This window comes from Callithrix jacchus, chromosome 20, assembly GCF_049354715.1.
Source record: "Callithrix jacchus isolate 240 chromosome 20, calJac240_pri, whole genome shotgun sequence".
NCBI lineage: Eukaryota > Metazoa > Chordata > Mammalia > Primates > Cebidae > Callithrix > Callithrix jacchus.
This window is the reverse complement of record NC_133521.1, coordinates 8,697,543-8,722,093: the sequence shown is the minus strand read 5'-3', so window position 1 is coordinate 8,722,093 and position 24,551 is coordinate 8,697,543. Positions and strand designations below refer to the sequence as shown.

General features: G+C 35.9%; 1 protein-coding gene across 5 annotated transcripts in view; it reads right to left on the bottom strand.

Annotated features, from left to right (window-relative positions):
• CYLD (CYLD lysine 63 deubiquitinase) overlaps positions 1-24,551 on the bottom strand; it is a 54,011-nt gene that overhangs the window by 1,393 nt on the left and 28,067 nt on the right. For all 5 annotated transcript variants that reach the window (XM_054248783.2, XM_035282699.3, XM_054248784.2 and 2 more), the window contains exons 6-17: positions 19,175-19,273; positions 17,535-17,651; positions 15,909-16,288; positions 14,535-14,700; positions 13,487-13,628; positions 11,219-11,341; positions 8,696-8,787; positions 7,797-7,863; positions 3,911-4,043; positions 2,713-2,821; positions 1,827-1,945; positions 1,080-1,296 (exon numbers count right to left, since the gene is read on the bottom strand). In XM_054248783.2, the coding sequence (XP_054104758.1) occupies positions 1,080-1,296; positions 1,827-1,945; positions 2,713-2,821; positions 3,911-4,043; positions 7,797-7,863; positions 8,696-8,787; positions 11,219-11,341; positions 13,487-13,628; positions 14,535-14,700; positions 15,909-16,288; positions 17,535-17,651; positions 19,175-19,273 (1,764 nt within the window). The remainder of the gene's footprint in view (positions 1-1,079; positions 1,297-1,826; positions 1,946-2,712; positions 2,822-3,910; positions 4,044-7,796; positions 7,864-8,695; positions 8,788-11,218; positions 11,342-13,486; positions 13,629-14,534; positions 14,701-15,908; positions 16,289-17,534; positions 17,652-19,174; positions 19,274-24,551) is intronic.

The window sequence follows — 24,551 nt, the reverse complement described above, 5'->3', positions numbered from 1 at the left end:
CAACCTTGCCTAGGCCTGGTCTTCACCTGCAAACTCCTTATGGGTCGAGGTAGGGCTGCTTTAACAACCATTTCTTACCTGAAGCCCACGATTGCTCCTGGCATTCATTAAGCATTAGTTACATCATGATTAAGTATCCTAGAAAATGGCCTGGCAAGTGCAGCCTATTCGCCACTTCAGGGAGAAACGTACGACACACGGAATATAGGCTTTACCTGTCTAAAGAAAATGTTTACTTCTGCTCTCAGCTTTTGGCAATTGGAAGACAACATGGTTTAGTACAAAAAACATAAGCACTGAGATCAGAAAGACTGTGTTAAACACAAACTATATGACCTCAGGCACCTTAACCTCAGCTTTAATAAGAGAAAACCAGGAATAATTCTCATCTTGCCAGGATTTAGGTAGAATGACTTAATGGTGCTCAATAAACAGCTACCAAGGTACCTACAAAATTAGAGGGGCCTGAAAGAAGACAACTAAGCTGGAAGTAAGTTCCCTCAGGCCTGAAATAAAAATTTTATAATTCTTTTTTTTAAACAGAGCAGACGCATGTCGAAAAAATCACAACAATATGAGGCTGGGTGCAGTGGCTCCTCTTGTAATTGCAGCACTGTGGGAGGCCAAGGAGGGCGAATCACTTGAGGTCAGGAGTTTGAGGCCAGCCTGGGCAACATGGCAAAAGCCCATCTCTACTAAAAATACAAAAATTATCCGAGCATGGTGGCATATTCCTATAGTCCCAGCTACTCGGGAGGCTGAGGTGGGAGAATTGCTTGAACCTGGGAGGCGGAGGTTGCAGTGAGCCAAGATCATGTCACTGCACTCCAGCCTGAGCGACAGAGCAAGACTCCATCTCAAAAAAGAAAAACAACACACACACACACAACATATTATTCCTTAGTTCAGCTAGCAAGGTTGTTAATGCAATCCAAGATATAAGACTGTGTCACCAGAATAATCCTGAAAGGATTTTCTCAGAAAATATCATATCACTCAGAACAGGTACTCTCACTATGAACTGTCCCACTACAAACCAGAACCCTGTGCCACATGTAGAAGAAAGGCGTTTTCAGTACCATCCCGATCGGCCATGCTGTCAAAGAAGAGCCAGGCAGAGTCGTCCTTCCCATACTTCACAAAAGCAACATAGTGGCTCGTTTCTATGCAGAGAACAGCAAATAACTCCATATTCTGGCAAGGGATGCAGCCATGTCTCCAGTCCCAGTCAGGTAAGTCTTTGGGAAGTGACACTGGGTTATATTTATGATTCAGCCTCTTGGGATGAAGGTGGACCTAAAATAGACCAAGAAAAGAATGTCATTAGGCTGAGGAGGGTAGATTATGAGGTCAGGAGTTCAAGACCAGCCTGGCTGAGATGGTAAAACCCCATCTCTATGAAAAATACAAAAAATAGCTGGGTATGGTGGCAGTCACCTATAATCCCAGCTACTCAGGAAGCTGAGGCAGGAGAATCACTTGAACCCAGAAGGCAAAGGTTGCAGTGAGCCAAGATCTTGTGCCACTGCACTCCAGCCTGGGCACTCCATCTTAAAAAAAAAAAATCATCATTAATGAGTGAAACTCAATGTGTCAAGTGAATTGGCTTCCTTACTCTTATTAAATGCATCCCGATTTGTAGCAACCAAGTACTTCACCAACAGCTCTCAAGTAAACAGAAGAGGAAAAAGCAATTCCATTTTATTGTGAATTTTTAACAGTTAATTATGATTTTAAAAAACTTTCCAAAACCAGCGAGCTGTTTTCAAACCAAAAATAAGTTATTGTTCAACAAAAGTTCATCCATTAAGTGAAGGGAAACTCACTTGAGTGTTGCAGGTTTTACAAAACTGCTTGATTTTTCCAGCTGAGATGTCCAGATCATCATAGCATTCTCTACACTCGTACATTGCAAGCCCTCCACATATCCGGCACTGCCTGGGAGCTGAAACGTGGGGAGCGGGAGGGGAGTTAAGAAGGCTAAGAAAACTTAGGCTTTAAAAAGGACAATGCTCATGGCTTCAAAAAAGTCTCTTCCTCTTCCATCCACTTAAGCTCTCAGTTGGTATTTGAAATATCTTTAAAAACATTTTCTTGGACCAAATAATTTTTCTAAATAGTGTCTCCTAGGGTGTTTTGCCCTTATAAAATGCCCATTGATGAAAATTCAAAGATACAAGAAAGTATAAAGAAGGAAACTAAAAGCATCTACAATTTCAGTTGGCAAGAGATAACCACTGCTAATATGATTGATTGTGAATTTTCTCTAATAATTTCACATCTGAATGTTCCCATAAGTATATATGTGTGTGTGTGTATATGGCCCCTTTTGTAGAATGTATTAACGTACTTACCTTTCCACTTAGTATTACACCACGACCATTTTCATACATTTTAATACTGGCAGTAATTTAATTTCACAGATACACACCCTCACTTAACTACTCTCCTCTGGTTAACATTCAAGGTGTTTCTGATTTCTTAATCATATGATAATAAGTATATCTGCATATCAAATATGTATTTTCATTTCTATTTTCTCAGAATAAATTCCAAGAAACAAAATGACTGTTTTCATATTTCCAGGCTCTTCAGATACTGGATTGCCTTGAGAACTACTGTGTCCAGTTAGATTCTAACTCACAACTGATGGGAATTATCTGACAATTTCCATAAAACCAACAAAACAAATTTTAAAAATCTCATACTTACTGTCTTCAAGTAAATCTGTTATATTTAATTCCAGAGAAGGAAAAATTTTTTTAAATAGTTTAAAGTCTTTTCCAAATCGAGGCATCTGAATAATCAGACATGATGGTGCCTATAAAAAAAGACAGATATTTTTAGAATTAAAGTGTCAAAAAAAAACTTTTCCCTATGAAACCAAAATAGTAATGGCTGTCAAACAAAACAGTAAGTTCTGCCTTAATATTGGTGTCCTATAAAACAGGATCCACATGTGACCACGGTCTGTGGACACAGGACACCAACAAGCCACAAGTCTTCAAGTGGCTCATGATTGCAGGGACACACCAGCACCTGGAGGTCACAGAGTTCAATCATCTTGGGTCTCAAAGAAAATCATCGTATTTTATTTGGGTTTATACTTATTACATATTTTGGAAAGATTGTTTTTGCAAATATAATACAGAAAATGTCATCACAGAAGGACACTACTCATTTTATCTCAACAAATAAATAACTGCGGCTGTTAAGGTTTTACCAAAACATGCCTTCAGAAATGAATACAATCAAAATAAACCACAAGCATATACTATTAAAATTATGAAGATTCTCAGACAATAAAAGAAGAATAATTTCTATCACTTGGTCATTAATAAATATAAAGGAATGTATTGACATTTTGTCTCTTGTTGAAGAGGGAAAAGTACACATTATATTTTGATATACTTGGATAATATGCTTGGGTAAAATGGCATTTTAAAAAACATACATCTTCCTTTTGCTTTAAACTGCCTAAAAGTGGCCAGGAGTGGTGGTATATGACTGTAATTCCAGCTACTTAGGAGGCTGAGACAGGAGAATTGCTTGAACCCAGGAGCTGGAGGTTGTGGTGAACCAAGATTGTGCCACTGCACTCCAGCCTAGGCAACAAGAGTGAAACTCCATCTCAAAAAATAAAATAAAAAACTACTGAAAAGTTTTCAAGTTCTGCAAATAAGCTTGGTGCTTTCTTTGGCACCAATAATCCAAAAAATTCAATCTTAATTCTAAGACATTTTCCATAAAGGCAAAGTTGAAACACTGCGTACTTTTTAAAATTTGTGTTTCTTAAGTTTGTGTTTCAAACTGTTCTCAGCTAGTTAAAATCAAGAGATATTGAATCTACCAATAGTCTTAAGACTCTCACAGACTTTCATAAAAAATACCATAAGTGAGTATCACTAACCTCTGCAAATTTCAGGTTACTGTTGATAAAAGACCATTCTAACAACTGCTGAATTGTGGGAACTCCAACTTTCTCATTTTTTTCCATAAAAATTTGATAGAAGTAACAATCTTGTACCTTTTGACCTGCTGATCTAAAAACATGCAGAGAAAAAAAAAACACATATAATCTATTTATTAAATGCTTAAATCGAAATGTGAAGTTGTGCCAGCAGTATCTGAGAACAGAAAAACCATAAAATTGATGGTGTAGCTTTGGATAGTCAGAACAACTGAGGGAAATAAATGATTTGGATAAAATAATTAAATTTGCTTAAGCTCAAGACCTTATAAATGATTTATTTTGTTTAGTTTTTAGATTGGAAAGTTCTCTTAGTGATTAGGAAAAAAAACCCAGAATTTTCTAACCCCAGTAACCCCAATCAAGAAGCACCATGTGAAGAGAACTAACCAAAAGCTGTCACTAGTGCAACTTCACTGCCCAAATCTAGAAAACTGCAAACTGCATTTAATGCTGGAAAATAAATTCCTATATGCCCGGATATGACAGACCCTTAGCAGACCTTCTAGACCAAACTTTTCATTTCTAAAATGAAGGTGCTGAGATCTGAGGAAGGAGAATTACTTCTCAGCAAGTCCAAAGCAGAACTGGGTGCAGAACCCAGGACCCTAACCACCGCTTACCATTCTTTCTGCTAAAGCTTGCTGTCTGATGGTCACTCGTTTATTCAACACATACCAACTAAGCATCTACCATATGCTAATCATAGTGTTACTCTCCTGTTTTGAACATTTGCCTTCTAAATATTTTACTATAGCATGTCATTAGTCTTTAGAACTAACTCTACCAGAAGGACTAATAATCCTTAAGTTTACTATTTACCTTTTCAGCAGAATTTCTAGATACAGAGTCAGACTGTTTACATCTAAACCTATTTCCAGATTTTAAGATTTTTAGAGAAAAATATTAACATCATTTTATTATAAAAAAGAAACCTCGCTATTCAGAAACCAGCCTGCAGAAATCTTCAGCTTTCCAAAGTGACTCTCATCCCCAAATAAAGAAAACTTAATTGATAACAAAATAGGAGATTCTTGAGACCCACAACAAATACAGAGGATAAGCAAAAAATCTGAAGGCTATGCTATACCAGTGTTTAAATCAGTTGTTGATGACTATGACAAAAGACCAAAATTTTTCTGTGAAAGCCAAAAGGCATAGAAAATTAACAGTTTCTAGGAAAAAAAGAGAGAGAGAGGAGACTAAGAAACCAGGAAGTGGTAGAGGTCAGTAACTGTAATCATAATCATGGCAGCAGGGGAGGAGGACTGGTGGTTGAAGGGAGCACTATGTGGCCAACACTGACAGAAGGGAGGCAGAAATTAGGATAGAGAAGACAATTTACTAATTTCTTGGCTTTTCCCTGTTTCTTGCATCCCACTCCTTTATTCTAAACTCAGTTTTGTTTTACTAAAGTATATCCTGTAATAAGTCTTGAATGGCAATATAGTCCTGGTTCTCCCTGCTCAGAAATTCTGAATATTTTTATTATTAGAATCTCAGTCTATCAAAAATTCTGAAAATTCTTCAGCTGTTATCTGTTGAAGTATTGCCTTTTCCCTATTATCTCTAGTATCTCCTTGTGGAACTCTAGTTAGAATCCATCTTCCATGTCTCTTATCCTCTTTTTCTTGTTTTCTAACTCTTTATCCCTTTGGACAATATTCTGGCTACTTTCTTCAGCTCTGTCTTCCAAATGAGCAATTCTCTCTTCAGCTGTGCACACTGCACCAATGAGGTAACATCATGATATAGTTTCTATTTCTGGAGATTTTGTCTTTATTTGATTCATTTATCAAACCTGTTTTACCTTCCATTGGCATCTGGTTCTTTTGTCTCTTCAATCATTTAAGAACATCTTGTAGTCTCTTTTAGACTGTTTAATTTTTTACATTTTTTAGGTGCTCATCCTATTTGTTGTATGACTGTTTGTTGCTGACTCTCTCTCTCTCTGTCAAAAAGAAATGCTAGTGGAGGGGAAGAATTACTCTCAAAAGAGAGCCAGCTTAGAGTATTTACAAACTTTGAAAAGGTGATTCTCAATATGAAGAGATTGTTTGCAGGGGTGAAGGGGAGAGCGTACCCTCAGGGGTATGGAAGAACTTCCCAGGGCCCTTTCAAGTCCCACAAGGCATTCAGACTCTGAGATATATTCAAAGATGCCCTGATCCCTCCTTACCCACTCTGAGGATCACTGCAGTAGTCAACCTATGTTATTACTGGGCATGTATGACATTCCTTAGGTGTGTGGGCTAGAAAGGGGGGGATAAAGGATGAAAAAAACTGTTTAAAGTGTCTGAAATTTGTCCCTTTAAAATGAAAAACCAAATTGACTTTCTTCTCCCAAAGTGCCTGCTAGGTTTCTTGCATCATGTATTAAACATATCTTTCCTTTCTCATTTTTGTTCAAAAAGTTGACTTATGAGACACTGAAATGCTACATACAGTTAATTCTATTTCTGAGCTTTCTATCTGGTCCCATTGATCCATATTTCTAATCTTATGCTAGTATCATACACTATTTTAAAGTCTATTGCTTTGCCTTCACAGCTTATAATAGAAATCTATTTTAAAAGCATTCTTCAAGATTTTGTCCACTTCCATTTTGTAGAGGACTCTAAAATCACTTTCCTAAAGTATGTTAAGATCTTGCTTGTGTGCAAATTATTATGTAATAATCTTTAAATTATTTAATTGTCCTACCCAGAACACAGTCTTTCTCACTAATTAATGAAATCCCCTTTAGTTCTGTATAAGTCTTTTTAAAAATCTTATCTCAATAAAATTGATTTCTTGGTATTTTATACTTTCATGAAGTATGAAATTATTTTTTTCATATTTGCTTGAAGGTATATGGAAATGCCATTGATTTTTCCATGGTTATTTTACATAGACAAATTATGAATTCTTTTGCTAATTATAGTAATTTTTAGGCAATTCTCTATGATTTTTAGGTGTCCATATGGCTATTATCATCTTTGGGCAGATAATATGAGCTCTTGATGGTTATGTATTATATCTCATTTCATTCATCAGAACTTCCCAAACAATATCAAACCACAGTCATGGCACCTTCCACCAGCCCTCTCTCCTCCCCATCCATCAATTCAACAATGGCATTTAACAACATCTCTTTAAGGCACAGAGATGAGGAAGAATACTTATCTATGTTTAGCTTTTAGGAAAGTATATAGGATATTACTAAGATTCTCAACAGAGAAACCCAAGCTAAAATGTAAAAAGGTCCATTGTTTGTTTAGACTAAGAAAATTCAAACTATCTGTAAAGTTTAGTCATTTAAAACATTTTGTTAAGAACTTTACTACATTAAACAAGGCTTTCATTCAACATGGTGAGTGAGGAGGTGAGACGAAGTCATACAACAAAGAACAGGAAAGCTAATTTAAGACTAAAGTAATTTTTTGAGTAATGACTACACACACAAAAAGTGTTCTTGAAGTGTTTAAGTTAGAATTAGATTTTTTTCTTAAAAGGTTCATTAATTGAAATTATGAAAATATATATATATATATATATATATATATACACACACACAGTTTCATAAGAAAATGATTTTCAATAATACTTATCACTAGGGTTAAAAATTATAGTACAAATTTACATTGGATTTGTTCTTCAAGTAAAGTAGGGTACTCTGGCGAGGACAATAAATAAAATTAACTTGCATGATATTCCACTAGCCTATTACAAGCCCTAAACAAATACAATATTAAGAGATCATTCTGGAATTCATATCTGTTAAATAATGGCAGTAGAAATGAGAATTGTCTATTTTCCAGTGCTTCTAGAACAATTTAAAGGTTACCTTATTTTTAGCAATGGTTCTACCCTTAAAATATGATGAAACAGGATATTCAAGAATTCCTCAGGATCTAGGAGAAAATTTCAAAATCAAATAAGTCACAAGCAACATTTTTAAATCATTTTATTTTTTATTTCTAACAGTCATATTTTAATACTGAATTCAATTTCATTCATCTAATATTATTTCAATTAAAAGTACAGTTTTCAAGTTTTCCTGACAAAGGAAAAACATAAAAGACGTTTAAAAGTTATGATCAAGTATTATGTTTCAATTCTGTCATGACTTTATTGCATTTGAAAGGGTGTAATCGATCACATAGAATGAAATAGCTGTTATTTCTTTTGGGGGTTTTAAGCTAAGTGGAGTACAATCTGAAGTATGCCCTGTTTCCTGCAAGCCCCTAAGTGTTATAGCTGGTTACAGTATGCTGCTAAGTTCAAAGTCAGGTAGTGAATCTCTGAGTTAGCCGATTAGCTAGGAAGAGATTAAAACACTGTTCCCTGACCATAAACTTAATCCTAGTCAGCAGCTTCTAACTCCCTTTTATAACAAGGAAAACTAAGTGGGAAAACGTAGAAAACCCAATGCAACTCTGCACCACAAGAGATAAACCACTGAGAATATCAGTGCTGTGTGGAAAGGAAAGGACTCTTTATTTAAGCAGTTAATATACTAGAACCAGCCCACTTCTTAAAGGGGTTCATTATTACACATCATCAATCACTTTTAGAAGAGAGGAAGAACTTACAAAATGAGAGATAACCATATATCACATAGAAAAACATTTCTAATTTAAAATAAACTCCCCCCCAGCTATGCAGACACATGTTTCAGCTAATACTTTGGTATGTGAATATGCTCTTCAGTTATTTTCAATGCATATAAGTGAAGATGGTCACCTTTTTCTTCAGAGGTAAATCCTGATGCAGCCTCCACCTTTTCAAGTATTTTCCTCAGTTTCATAATCTTTGTGGCACACACATATCCATATCTATGTTAGTAAAAAACTATTAATTGATATTGGCATGTATTAAATTATATAACACATCTTAACCACACATTTTCTTTTTCTTTTTCTTTTTTATTTTAAAGACAGTCTCACTCTGTCACTCAGGCTGGAGTGGTGCAGTGGCCCGATCTTGGCTCACTGCAACCTCCACCTCCCAGGCTCAAGAGATTCTCATGCCTCAGCTACCAAAATGGCTGGGATTATAGGCGTGCACCACCATGTCCAGCTAATTTTTCTATTTTTAGTAGAGACAGGGTTTCACCATGTTGACCACACTGGTCTTGAATTCCTGGCCTCAAGTGATCTGCCCACCTCAGCCTCCCAAAATGGTGGAACTACAGGTGTGAGCCACCGCACCTGGCCAAAACATTTTTTATACAACTCCAATATGTCATAAATCAATAGGTCAGACAATTGTTTTGAAGAAAACAATTACGAGCTTTTTCTTGAAGTTTGAAAAATTAAAGACCTAGAACCAGAATTATCCTAGACACTGTTATAGGCCTTACAAGTAACTGTCATAGACCAATATGAGAAAAAACAATTTTTAAGTTTGTGGTGACTGAGTTTTTAAATAATATTTGCTTGGGAAATTAAGGCATTTACTTCATAAAGCAGAATATACAATTTTGAGAATGAATAACCTTTTAATACTGAAGTGTGAAACAGCCACCAAGGGAAATGGGAAATGAGAATTTTTAAGAAACTGAAAATCTAAAATCTGCAATCAAGCCGATTGGCATAATTATGACATTTTCTCTCATCTTTGTCTAAATGCAAGACATATTCAGTAAGTTTAGTATCACTTTGAATTTGTAATTCTAAAAATAGCTTCAGAGGAGACCTTAGTGGCTACCATAAGTTTACTAGGGACAAGTCAGAACTAGCTAATTTTATATCAATTTTTTATGCTGACTATTCATTTACTTGTTAGTTTCCTGCAATCAATATAGATTAAGCATCTACCACTTACACAGTAATGTAACCTGTCAGCCATTGGAAATACAAAATGCCTTTGAGAAGCTTTCAGTGAAGAAAAGCAGAGATTTCAGCACCAAATAAAAGCATAATACAGATACGAATGCTATAATACAGATATGAATGCTGCAGACACAGGAAATCCTGATCACGACAAGGCATCTGACCAGTTTCTTATGGTGGACAGGGCAAGAAAGTGTGATTAACTATGATTCTTAACTGCTTGAACAATAGGATTCAAAGAATGTTTATTAATGAACTTATGGTGTTTTGGAAGGAAGGAGGTAGTAAAGTGCCTTAGAGTTTTGAATTTGACCTGTCTTGTTACAGTATCAATTACTTACGGGGTGGGGGGGGGATAGTATGTTTAAAAATTTGCATTAAGACAAAATAATTGATATGAAAATCAAGAGTCACAATTTTCTTAAAGAGTAAGATCATTAGAGAATTCATTACAGAATTTAAGGAAAGCAAAAGATATAAGTGAGGAAATTTATTCTCTTATAATTTACTTTCCTAGTTATGTGATACAGCAGATAATTTGGAATGCTCATTGTATTTCAGTATTCTGCTTTTTTGGTTCAAATTTGATATCAAACTATTTTTTATTTTAATTGATAAAAAAGAAAAGTATATAAAAGAATTCAAATTTATCTCACATGGACTTTAAATTATATCGCTTTCTCTCTATATTCCTGAACGAACAAATTTGTTTTATGATCTACGGTCCTAACTCTTCACAGTTTAAATTTTATAATGTGACATTGTCACATATCACTACCACTTATTCAAAGTCTTTACTAGGTATCTCCTGTCACTTGTGCTTGTCCCATTACAAATTGCTTCCTGTGGCCATACAAAGACATATTTATAATTCCTAAGGTAGGAAATGGAAAAAGAGTCACCTTTTTAAGACAGGTGGAAAGAGGCCAGATAGACTCCTTTAACCAAGACATGTGGTACTAAAATACATCTCATCTGCTGCTAGTACAAAAGGATTAAATGCTAGCTATTCTATACAGAACTTCACTTGCTCCTTTTCTTTTAGATTTAAGAAGCTAGACTATACCAGTTTGACTAGTAAGCATGATTACTGGTAGCGGAAGTGTTGGAATAAACAATTTTAAAAGATAAGAATCCTAAGTATTATGTATCAGCTTTCCTAAACCTACTGCAATTGCTAAACTGTAGTTTACTCCAGCAAAATGGTGTCAATCATTTCATGGAATATGCTATGTTCTATACCTTGGCCAGATTTAAGAAATTAAATAAGCAAAAAAAATACAAGGACCAAAGGTTTAAAAATGTAATATTTTACCATAAAAACCCATTTTCACCCATCTCTTATATGAAGACAAGGTATAAATTAATTACTATGCCAGAAAACAGCAAGTAGGACACCATTTAAAGGCAAAATAGCAATATGTCTTCTTACATTCTCAGAGGATTAACAATTTCTGTCCTCAGCAGCTCTTGGGTTTCACTATAATATTCCACATCATTCTTTTCTTTGGGTCTAAGTAACACAGTGTCCAGAACAGAACTAAAAGCAAATAAGCTGCAAAAGAAAAAATATTTTTCTTCATGCTGTAAACATATTTTTCAAGAAACAGATTTTTAAAAGAATTAGAAGAGGAAAATACGTGAAGTCTAGAGAACAAATAACATAACAATTTGTGTTTTTCATTAACACAGGTACTAGGACCCCTGTGAAGATACCCATGGTTCATCCATCAGGACATCAGGACCTAGAGATTCTTCCAGGTTAAGGACAATACTAACAAACAAATACTGAGAAAGCAAACTGCAGATCAACACAGTTAAAGGATAATAACATGTCCACAGAATATTAAGAAATAAAACTTCTTTGCACAAGTTGAAAGAGGAACTAAAAAGCCCAGTCAAATTACAAACAGACAACAGAGGAGAGCATTTGGAAACAACTTCCCGAGGCTAGCACCGCTTCTCTCTCCCCGTGCCCCTTTGCAAAGATCTATTACATTAATAAATTGCTCTAAACACTAAAATCACTTATAAGTGAATAACAGGCCAGGTGCAGTGGCTCACACCTATAATCCCAGCACTTTGGGAGGCCTAGGTGGGTGGATCACCTGAGGTCAGGAGTTAGAGACCAGCCTGACCAATATGGTGAAATCCTGTCTCTACTAAAAATACAAAAAAATCAGCTGGGCTTGGTGACATGTGCCTGAAGTCCCAGCTACTTAGGAGGCTGAGACAGGAAAATCACTTGAACCCGGGAGGCGGAGGTTGCAGTGAGCCAAGATCACGCCACTGCACTCCAGCCTGGGCAACAGAAAAATAAATAAATAAATAAATAAAATGAGTGACTAACAGCAGTAATTTGCTAGTATCAAATAAAAAGAAAATTTGGTTAATACAGATTTTTATCAGGAAATCTAAAGAATATTATATCAATACTATAAGGCTTGTTTTTGCCAAAGCATTCTGCAAATAAAATGGCCACCAGTTTATTCTTCTCCCTACTTTAAAAATGTTAGCAGCCCAAGTTAACTTCCTAATTCTTATCATATAGCTACAGAACTGGCAGGCTACTCTCAATTTAACTCAGTCTACAGTCCTCAGAGCCTAAAGATCCTTGGTTCACTCTCCAGAGCTTAAATATCCTTGCAATGTTAAGGCTGGGCATGGTGGCTCATGCCTATAATCCCAAGCATGTTGAGAAGCTGAGGCAGGTAGATCATTCGAGGTCACAAGTTCAAGACCAGCATGGCCAACATGGTGAAATCCTGCTTCTACTGAAAAAATATATATATAAAAAAATTAGCCAGGAGTCGTAGCACACGCCTGAAATCCCAGGTACTCAAGAGGCTGAGTCAAGAGAATTGCTTGAACCTGGGGGGTGGAGGTTGCAGTGAGCACAGATCATGCCACTGCACTCCAGCCTGGGTGTCAGAAAAAAAAAATTCTTGCAATGTTAAGTTGTTTCACTTTGGAGGGCAGCAGTGCTGCTACTGAAAATAGGTTTTTTTAAAGACAGTAGTTTTATGACTGCCTTTACCTACTCAAATAAATACAGCAGCACACAACAGCCAGTGGCTTCCCTGCAAGTTATGTTATTTGATATGTGCAGAAAGATTTCCCAGATACTCTCAGTATATCTATTCCATTTGTAACAATATCATTCACCTCTTATTCATTATTCAGTTACTTTTTATATTAACTTTTTGGATACAGAAACATGAGACAACATTCCAAAGCTTCCAAAGACTATGTCATGAAAAACGCGGTGGCTCACGCCTGTAATCCCAGCACTTTGGGAGGCTGAGGCAGGTGGATCACGAGGTCAAGAGATCGAGACCATCCTGGTCAACATGGTGAAACCCCGTCTCTACTAAAAATACAAAAAAAAATTAGCTGGGCACGGTGGCGCGTGCCTGTAATCCCAGCTACTCAGGAGGCTGAGGCAGGAGAATTGCCTGAACCCAGGAGGCGGAGGTTGCAGTGAGCCGAGATCGCGCCATTGCACTCCAGCCTGGGTAACAAAAGCGAGACTCCATCTCAAAAAAAAAAACGAAAAAGAAAAACAAATCACCCTTTGTCTCCTGACCCATGCTCATCCAGTTTCTCTACTCAGAAGCAGTTGGCACTTGCTTTCACAAACGCACGCACGCAAACACATACATACCCATGTGTCCCTGCCCTTATGGCATTTTAAACTTACCAGAATAAAGTTGAGTCTAAGTAACAAGAATTGTAATGACCCTGGATGCCTTTCTTCTTCCCAATCATTATCTCCAAGCCTTCTTTTTCCATTTTGGGGGGAGTATTTTCTTCTACTACTTCACTTAAGTAGCCTCCAAATGCTGAAAAGATTTAAAAAAAAAAAAAAGGAAATGAAAAGAATTCTTTTAAACTATTGCAGTATGTATTCTCATAAATTTTTTTTCATTTTAAAAAGTTTTTGATTTTTGATGCAAAATTTGTTTCTTAACTTTAAGTAAAAAGTAGGCTTTGGGTAACTGCTATTCATTCAACTTGGCTTATAAAAATTGCTATTGTTCATTTTCAGCTTCACTTCCTCCACAATTTAAAAACACATTTTAGAGTATTATGTGTAAAAAGCACCTGTCAAATAAAATGTTTCCCAAATATTTCAGTGTTTATCTGAAGATGCTTCATTTTCAAGTTTGAAAAGAAAATGAAAATTCCAAAGGACTATTTCAACATAATCAAAAGTGTTTTTCATGAAGATGGCTTTCCTGTTTGCACCTGCTGAAGCCCCAAGATGCTTTTCCACTATTATCCAACAATGGAAAGAAACAGCACCAGGAACCTGCCCCAATTACACGTGATGAGGAGAGCACTCAGTTGAAATTTACTTCTTACACTAATGCTGATTTCTTTGTAAGATGCACTCACTGCTGTACTTAAACAAGACACTGTGAGGGAATTCAGTTAAAAAAAAGGTCACATTTCAATTTCTACCACTGGCATTGCTGAAAACTAAATGTAATCAACAGGAAGAGAAAAACAAACTACACTATTATTCATGTAGTAAGTCTCAAATGCTCTTCCTAACACTTTTTTAAGATGTCCCCTCTTAAAACAACTTTCTTATACACCATGCAACAATTTTTACTGGTTTAAAGCTTAATGAGCATTGGCAAGAAAAATATTAAAACACTGTCGCCATCACCTAATATGACATGATATGAGATTAGAATTAGAGTCATTCCAGGTTGTTAAGTAAACGAAAAGCATCCAAATACCTAAAGAGTTACAGCGCTCGATCTGATTGGAAACCGGCTGCAGTGATGCAAACCGAGAGTCAGGCCTGCAGCTCTTCAGTTTCACAAACAGCGCCTTCTTCAGAGCACAGGTGAAATACCGAGTGCCTCTGAAGGTTCCATCGGTACAGCCTGCACATTCATCTTCCTGAAAAAGAAATGCTCTGATATGCATTATACCACACCTTGCAGAGACAGTATATAAAGAACTAAGGTTACTAAGACCTGTTTCTAGTATACTCTTTCTCACCATTCCCTCTTCGCACCTGTACTGGGAACCTCATCGAGATAAAGGAGTTCAGTAATCAGTGCTTCAGCCGACAGCTAATGATTTAAAAAGTGAATTCCTTAATCCCGCATGAATTCCTTTCTATATTTCCTTTCAGAATATACACTTCAGCCTCCCCTGGTTAGTGGCCTTTTCTGCACCATTTCTATAAGCTTTAAAACAGGAAGGGAAGGAGAAGGCTATTTATTCTAACAACCTGCATTCTCACCTCACCCCCATGCCCCACAAGATAGTAATCACTACCATGGAAACAAACATGAAAAAAAAAAAAGAAATATATTTAAATTGGCCATATGCAGTGGTTCATCCCTGTAACCCCAGAACTTTGGGAGGCCCAGGTGGCAGATTACTTGAGTCCAGGAGTTTGAGACCAGCCTGGGCATCATGGTGAAACCCTGTCTCTACTAAACACACAAAAAATTAGCCAAGCATGGTGGTAAATGTTTGTAATCCCAGCTACTCAGGTGGCTGAGGCGGGAGAATCGCTTGAGCCTGGGAGGTTGAGGCTGCAGTGAGCCCTGATCGTGCTACTGCACTCCAGTCTGGGTGATAGAGTGAGACCTGTCTCTAAATAAACAAATAAATGCTAAATGTACTCAAGTTCTCCTCTCCTGTTTACAAAATATCAAACGATATGCTCTCCTGATATCTAAAGGGAAACCCTTTCCCTCTAGCAAAGGTCTCAAAAGATCTCTAAAAATGGTGATTAAGTTTAAAGCCAATGATATAATTATTAGAAATCACCAGGAGAAGGCGCCAAAGAAGAAAGAGAAAGGCTGACAGCAAATTTGCTTGATTTAATGAATTCTGTTTAATATAAGAGGCCTAAATATATTGGCCTAAAAATCAGCTTTCATTTTTTGAATGTAAATCAACTAACATTAGGACAAGTGGGTCGAAAGCTTCAGGGGTGGCAAAGGGAAATCAGGCAACATGGGAGAAAATTCTTCTGCAGTGATAGCTTTTCTGACAAACATAATGGTTTACCAAAAAGCATATAATAAGAGGAAATCTGCACAGAACCTCATATAGAAAAAAATTACAATTTTTGGATCAAGTTAAATTACCAGTTCCAGTCCAGCGAGTACTTCATTCAGTCCTGGTGGCTGACCGATCCAACGGATTACCCCATAGAAAGGAGGGTTCTCTTTAACTTCAGCCAATGACCCCACTTCTAGACCATGTGAGTTCCCAGGAGGCATGGCCAAGGGTGGACTCTCCTGGACGGGTGCAGTGTTTAGCTCTTCCATCACAGACTGGGCTGACAGAGAAAGTGGACTGTGGCCAATACTTCCATTGCTGTTGGGCATCTTTGTGAGACTGAATGGTAGAGAGTGGAATCTGTTCTCAGTGGACAGTGCGTTCACAGGAGGAGGCTGGAGTGGTGGTGAAGAACGGTCAAAGTCTGTAGACACCTCTGTAAGAGATTTTGCAGGGTCTTCTGCAACTAAAAAATTATTCCTAATTAGAGAAACGCATTCAAGAATACTGACTCTGTCTTACATTTCTAAAAATTAATATACAGATCTAGTCCGACTGCCCCCCTGGCCTCCCTACTATTCATAGTATTCTCATAGGCATCACAAAGTTAACATGGCCAACAGTGTTCTCGCTTCTCTCTCCACCCCCAGATCTATGCACCTCGGTCAATGGCACCCAACTGTTCAAATCAAAAAAATCTATTATCAGTGGGTATCGTATAGGTGATACTCTTTGTCTAAAACACAATTAATTGAGAAAGCAGTATAAAAAGACACCAAAAACCTTAAGAAATGTTTCTAAATTACTAATGGATCAAAAAAGAAATAGTAAGTTTTAACAATAAATAAAAAAGAGAGAAAAAGAAAGAAAGAATCCTTATGTAACATGGCTAAATTAATACTTATAAGGGAATTTTATAGACTTAATTGTTTACTTCAGAAAAAAACAAAAGCTAAATATGAACTCAGGATACAACTCATTCTTCCATGAATACTTTCCATATGCTATTTCTCCTCCCGAGGAGGTTCTTCTGGCCTCTTTCACTTTGTCATCTGTCACTCTTCTGGTAAACCTAAGCATGTGTCACTGTCCCAAAGAAATATCCCCAAGACCCTAAGAAAAATCACCTTTGGTGAATTCTCACGGCATCATGTACCTTCACTGCACACATCACCAAGGCAACTCTACTTCTGTGTCTGTGGTTGTTTAATTTCTATCTCAACAACTTAACAACGGCAAACTCACAAGGAGTACAATCTGTGTCTATTTTTTCTCACCATTTTCATCTCAATGCCCAAAAGAATGCCTGGTATATCATAAGCACTCCATAAATATTTGTTGAACAAATGAACAAAGAAGGGAACAAGCTAGGAGAAAATGATGTCCCAGAAACAAGGGAAGATAATTTTTTTCAAAAGGGAATGCTTTAAAGAGGTCAAGAAAGAACCGGGCAGAAATTTTCCACCCTAAACAGATCAGTTAAAGGAAAAGAACAAACTACTAATACATTTCTTAAACATTTTAACAATCTTAACAGTAGTACAATTCAAACTGTGTACAATATTTTAGTTCAGCAATATTACAAACTAAATATTGTGGCCTATTCATTCTGTTTCCAAAACTATAGATATTGCTATTTAAAGAAAAGCCATTTCTCTATGACGAGTTAAAAAGAGAGGATCATTATAAAGAACGCTAAAAGTACAGATTACCTTCATCGATGTACCAGGTATTTTTTGATTTGGATTGTGGTTGTGAGTCAACAGAAGACCCATTTAAGGTATAAAATAATTCAGATCTGTTTCTATTTCCAGGGTCTGAGGTAGATCCTACAGAACAAGAAAAGTTTCATTTAAAAATAAAGTTAACATAGTGTCAAAGTTTCTGTTTAGTAAGAGAAATGAATGAGTACCATGTTAACAACTGTTTATATAACCAATAAATGTATATAAAAACAATATGTTTTGTAATTGCCTTTGGCTTTTAAAAATTTGGTAACCATTTTGGCAATATTAAAAACATCCATGGGCCCAAAAGTCAATATAGGAGAGTAACAGGAGTAAGTTAAAAGAAAAACCTACTCATTTTTAAGAAATTGTTTCATGTACTGCAGTTTATTTCTAAATGTCAAAATCACCATTCCCCAGCTTCATTCTACAGACCTATTGGTTCACAAATTTAACCTATTATTTTAAAACAGTTCATTTGAAAATAATGTAATCTTCAAATGCTGTATATAAATCAATACGCGAATTATGTTTAAAAATAGTTAAGTTTTAAACATTTGGAATTGTTGGTAGTCAAATTCCTCATGTCTTTGAAAAAAATCAAGCATTTTTATTTCTTATAGATTGGATTTATTTTATGTGAGAGGGTGAGTGTAACTATGTCGCAGCCATTTTAAGACATTACCCTGCCTCAGTGTTAATCAGGAGACATGTCATGGTGGGGCCAGTGGGCTCTCCAGAACCCACAAAAAAGCTGATTTTCCTTTTCAAATTAAAGCAGATAGCTGTACATTTTATAACTTTAAGATCTGCTACAATACAATTAACATGCTGTAACTTAAGAAAATCTTTAGTCTATTTCTCTTTAAGTGAAAGTAGCAAGTTTGAGCTATCCCACATAGATCTATAGATTAACATAAAAAAGACTTACCTATATATCCTGCAACTAATCCTAAGTCTCTCAGGCCCCACTGTCACATAAAATAATTCTTAAAGTACAATTTCCTTTTAAATGAACCAAAATTATAATTGAGGAAAAAAATACTCTTCTCCTAACCCACATCTGAGTTAACAAAATTTCTTAGAGCTTTTTAATGAACTGCTTGGTTTGTATAACTACCATTCTATAAATCTATGAAGTATGTGGGCTAACGAAAAAGAGCCGTGGAGCTCCACATGTATTGAGGAAGCTTCTGGGAAACAGAAGAAATTTTTTCTTAGCAGTTTGGGGTTTAATTTGTGCCACATCTAGTTAGTAAAACCATTTAATTAATCTCTAGTCTACTTTATCCTATATAACATTATCCGCATAGGATTATTTCACACAGTTGCAATCCTAAACTACATATACAAATATTCCAAGTAAGGAGTTCCAAAAACCAGTTATTATAGACCAGCAAAACACACAGGTCCTTTACAGGGAACTCTTCATGAGGTGAAAAAGGCTGGGGACACTTGACTTAAGCAACAATATTTCTATAAAAGCTTTAGTTTCACTACTAAAAATGTTTGAAGGAAAAAAGTCTACACACATGTTAAGAAGTAATAGCTTATAACCTTTTTTAATGTGATGGCAAATTTAGCATTATGTAAATTACTAAAGGTTGTATGCTATTAATCCATACCTGTAGCCTTTGGTTTATTATGACTGGATGAACCTTTGTCCCCAACACCTCTTGACATAAAGGCAAGTTTGGGAGGCCTCCTTTCCTGTGTCACACTCTCTGAAATAGTAAACATGTTTTTTTAAAGATAAAGGCAAATTCTTATAGAAGAGAAACAATCAAGGAAGCAATGACAGTAACAAAATTTTAAAAACCCTCCTTCCACAAAATGGCAGAATTTTTAGTCTCACAGATTCTTTTTAAAGGCCATCAAAAATATTGAAAAAGATAATACTATGGGGGAAAAATTAATGCTGTATTTCAAAATGTAATTTCTGTAAGAAAATACTCTCTCAAAATACAATTCAGCTAAATGCTTTAATCTCTTGAAAATTTAATCACTTGTAGTCAATTTTATTTGATGTCTTAAAACACTACAAAGAAAACCTTACTCAATTTTTTGCAGCATTTCACAAATCAGCAGGCCTACAACACCCCTGTGTATTCTGAAATGTTTCGAACTCAAATATTTCTTGAAGATGATGAGATGAACAAAGATAAACAATTTCTTCACTGCATGGAACCAGAACCTTTAATATGCTAATGTGCATTGTGAATTGCTCCAGGAGAAACACAATAAACTTATCGGTAAACATTTTTATGCCACTCTGCTTAACATCTCGGATTAATATATTTCATGAACACAGTTTGAAAACAGCCTGGTTGGGAATATGTATCTGGTTAGAAAAGTTCTGGTTAAGAACATGTATCTGCTTTTAAAAACATGTATGTTAGGAATAACACAGATGTGTATACAAACACATACATATAAAGAGGAAAACAGAGAGAATTATAAACAGATTAAAAACAGAAAGCTAGCGACATACAACAATCACATATTTGAAGAAAACACAATTTATTTCTGAAATAGAGGTGTAATACATATGGCAAACTTGTTTTGAATACAAAGAGCACTCTAGACCTTAAAGCCCAGCGATGATCATAAAATACTCCTAAATACTGATCAAGGGAATGTAGAAGGTCACTGTGGAAAGTTCTTCCTTTGAAAAATTCAACAATACATCCGTGAAGTGCAACACGACACTTAGGAGTCATACCTGATAAAGCTGTGTGTCAGCAAAAACGGTTATCACCCACAGTGGATTTGAGGACAGAAAGAAAGAAATAGGAAAATTTTTACATTTTAAACACAAGGAAAAGACTTTTTCTTAAAAAAAAAAAAAAAAAGGAAATCATCCTAAATGAATTATATGTAAATACCTGGTAACTTTTTTCCATGATTGAAGGAGGGGAATGTATTATTAAACTGTATCTTAAACATCTCAGAATACGATCCAATAAAATATGAAGCTACTATTTTAATTAAAAAATCATACCAATTAATCATGAATTCCATCAAGTGGTATAATAAGAGAAAAGCTATGTACTAATACCATGGTCCTCACTTATCCACACTTTTACCTTCCACAGTCTCAGTTACCCACAGTCAACCACTGTCCAAAGATATGAAATAAAAAATTCATAACTTTTAAGTTGCATGCTGTTCTGAGTGTTATAATGAAATGTTGTACCATCCCAGTCCATAAGCCCTGGACGTGACCCACCCCCACCATCATCTCCACTGTGTCTACTCCCTGCCTTGTTAGTTTCTTAGTAGCCACCCCAGTCATCAGATTAACCATTGCAGTATCAGTGCTCAAGTTCAAGTCACCCTTATTTTATTAATAACATTCCTGAAGTACAAGAGCAGTGATGTTGCCATATTATCATTGTATATCCTCTGATTAAGTATTGTTTTTAATATCTTATTGTACCTGCAATACAAATTAAACTTTATCAGAGGCATGAATATAGAGGAAAAACACAGTATATATATATATATATACATGGTTCAGTACTATCCACAGCCTCAGGTATCCAGTGGGGGTCTTGGAAGGATCCCTTGGTGAAAGAGGGAACTACTGGATTTTTATGATGTTGTCATTCATATATCTTTAAATAGCACCCATGAAAGCTACTTAGGAAGGAAAATCTTAGTCACTGAGATGAGTTCCCAAATTATAGCATATAAATGTACTAAAGAAAAACAATTCCTACTATTAACTGTAATTAACTGCATATAACATTTTTAAAAGATGTTTACATGTGTTCCATGATATAGATCTATTATATAGTTAGTAACCATTATAACAAATGCAGCAGGTGGTCTTCCCTTTGTTTGGCTATGAGGGGAGCCTGGCAGGACTTGAGGGCTAACTGGAGTGCCAACAGGATGGCCAGTGGTGACAGGTCTGCAGGTGACACTGGGAAGGAGCTCCAAAGAATAGGAATGTGAGCAGGAGGGCACTGAAGTTGGAAACTGTGGCTACCTTTTGCCAAAGGCTGTCTGAGAAGGGGTTAAATATCAGCTCTGAAGAAGAGGACATTCCATCAGAATTAGAATTCTATGCGGATAAAGAACACAAACCACCTCTAACTTGTCCTCCAGCAATTACACACCAAATATTTCTTGTTACTTTGTCACAACTGTGTTCATGGCCCAAAAGTACTTGGGTCATGAAGCAAAGCTTTCAAACTTAAGTGAATTAGAAGTGTTCACCAACTCAGGAAAAGAGAAATATGTAGCCATATTTGTGCATATGCATCCTTATGCAGAAATATGTACAGAGATAAATATGTGCCAAATGTATCCATTATATATATGCAGCAAGACTGCATTTAAGAAAATTCACAGCTTATTCATCACTTGTTGGTTTAACCAGAAAAAGAAAAATCCCTTGGAGAATCTTAAGCTGCAAATCTTAACAATAAACTCGTGAACAAGTTATTGCTCAAATCAAATGAAATGTCTATGAATTTGAATGACCTAGTAAATTAAGAGAAATTGTTTAATTAATGTACTGCTTAACATCAGCAGCCACAAGAGCATAATTCAGACTCAAATGAGAATTTAACATCCAAGATTTCTATCTTGTGAAGAAAATACAGTTTACTTGAGTAAAATGAGGTATTATTAAGCCCAATAACAGACATATCCTACATAGAAGCTATTCAAAAATTTCTAGAAGGTTGGGTTCCTAATCAGAATAAATATTTTCCATAATAGTATATGAAAAATGGTTCAAGAAATGCTAAAAGGTGCCATACAGATAACACCAAAAGTTGCATACTGAGATCTGATGCTTCAAATTATCCTTCAAGACTCCAGCTCTAACTGTCTCATAGGACCACAAGTTCTGCCTATACAGGCAACATTCACAGTGATCCTGATTGACAGGCAATCTCTATGAAAGCCATGTATTATTATCTATCAAAATGTAAAATGCACATATCCTTTGACCTAGCAGTTCTACTCTTAGGAAGTTCTCTTTTAGTTATACAGGCACAAATGCTAACTGATACAGAGATACGAAGTTATCCACTGAAGCACTGTTTATAACAGCAAAAGATTGAAAACAACCTAAATGCTCATCGGGAGGAGACTGATTCAAAAACTATGGTACATGCAGAAAATGAAATATAATACAATGATTTAAACAAAAGATTAAGTATACAATTTATGTACTAATATGAAATAATCTCTAACATCTATTGTTAAGTTAAAAAGGAAGATGCAAGTTCCACTTCAGGGAAGATGAAGTAGATGTACTTCCTATTTCTCTTGCTAAGCACAACTAAAAACTCTAGACATAATATATAAAACAAATATAAGAAGGCTTTGAAAAATAGAGATGAGAAGGTAGACCATAAGAAGGCTTTGAAAAATAGAGATGAGAAGGTAGACCAGCTAGGAACCTCAAGACCTAAGAAATAACATCATGGAGATTTCCCTCTGGGTTTCCTTCTTGACTGCATTCTTATTCCATTCTTAGAGCTAAATAAGTCAGCACCCTGGAAACAATAGGTACAGACAAAAGAAGGCCCCAACAAAAGTTCTGCTCTCTCTAGCCAAAGGATATCAATTCTCCCCAAAGTTATATTCAGGTTTAATGCAGTTCCTATCAAAATCTCAACAAGATTTTGTATAGATGCACACACGATTATTCCAAATGCGTATGAAAAGGAAAAAGATCTAGAATAGCTAAAATAACTTTGGGAAAGAAGAATAAAATAGGAGGGATTTGTTTAATAGATTGCAAGACTTACTAGTTAGCCACAGTGATAGAGACCAAGATATGGGCAGTAGGGTAGACACACAGATCAATGGAACAGAAAGGAGAACCAAGAAGTTGGACACAAATATATCCAACTGAATTTTGACAAAGGCACAAAACTAATTCAATGGAAGAGTCTTTTCAACAAATAGTGATGGAGCAATTAGATATCCATGGATTTTTTTAAAAAAGAAATTCTATTTCAGTCTCACACCTTATAAAAAAATAATTCAAAATAGATTATAGACTTAAATGTAAAAAGTAAATCGATGAAACGTTTTGGAAAACAGAGAAAAGGATGCAAAGAAATTAGAACGCTCATACATTGTGGCCTGGAAAAGCAAATGGTGCAGCTCCTTCGGAAAACCATCTGGCAGTTCCACAAACGTGACTAAACACAGGGTCACCATATGACCCAGCAATTCCACTCCTAGGCAGTACCCAACAGAACTGAAAACAGATGTCCACAGAATAACTTGTATATGAACGTTCACAGAAGCATTTTTAACAATAGTCAAAAACTAGAAACTAAAGTCCATCAACTGATAAGTGGATAAACAAAATATAGCAGATCCATTTATTAGAATATGAACCATAGGATTCTAGAGTACTGATTTTGCTTTCACATGGATGAACCTTGAAAAGATTGTGCTTAACTGAAGAAGCCAGATCTTTTTTATTCTATTTATGTGAAATGTCCAGAATAAGCAAATCGGTAGACAGAAAGCAGATCAGTGGTTGCCAGGGGCTGAGGGTAAGAGACAATGGGAAGTAACTGCTTACTGGGTACTGGGCTCCCATGAAAATGTTCTGGAAGTGGATAGCGATGAGGGTTGCACAACATATTACATTTTAATTTTTAAAAGCTTAGGAGAAAATCTTCCATATGTAGAGCTAAACAAAAGTTGTTGAACTTGACACAAAAGCATGATCCATACAAGGAAAACTTTATCAATTGGACATCATAAAAATAAAAATCTTGTACTCTGTGAAAGACCCTGTTAAGGGAATGAAAAGACAAGCTACACACTGAGAGATAAAATGTACAAACCATATCGAACCAATAATTAGTATCTAGAACACATAAAGACTTCTCAAAACTCATCAGTAAAAAAGCACAGGATCCAATGAGAACCTGGGCAAAAGAGATGAAGACATCTTTCACTCAAGAATATATAAGAAGGCTGGGCACAGTGGCTTACGTCTGAAATCCCAGCACTTTG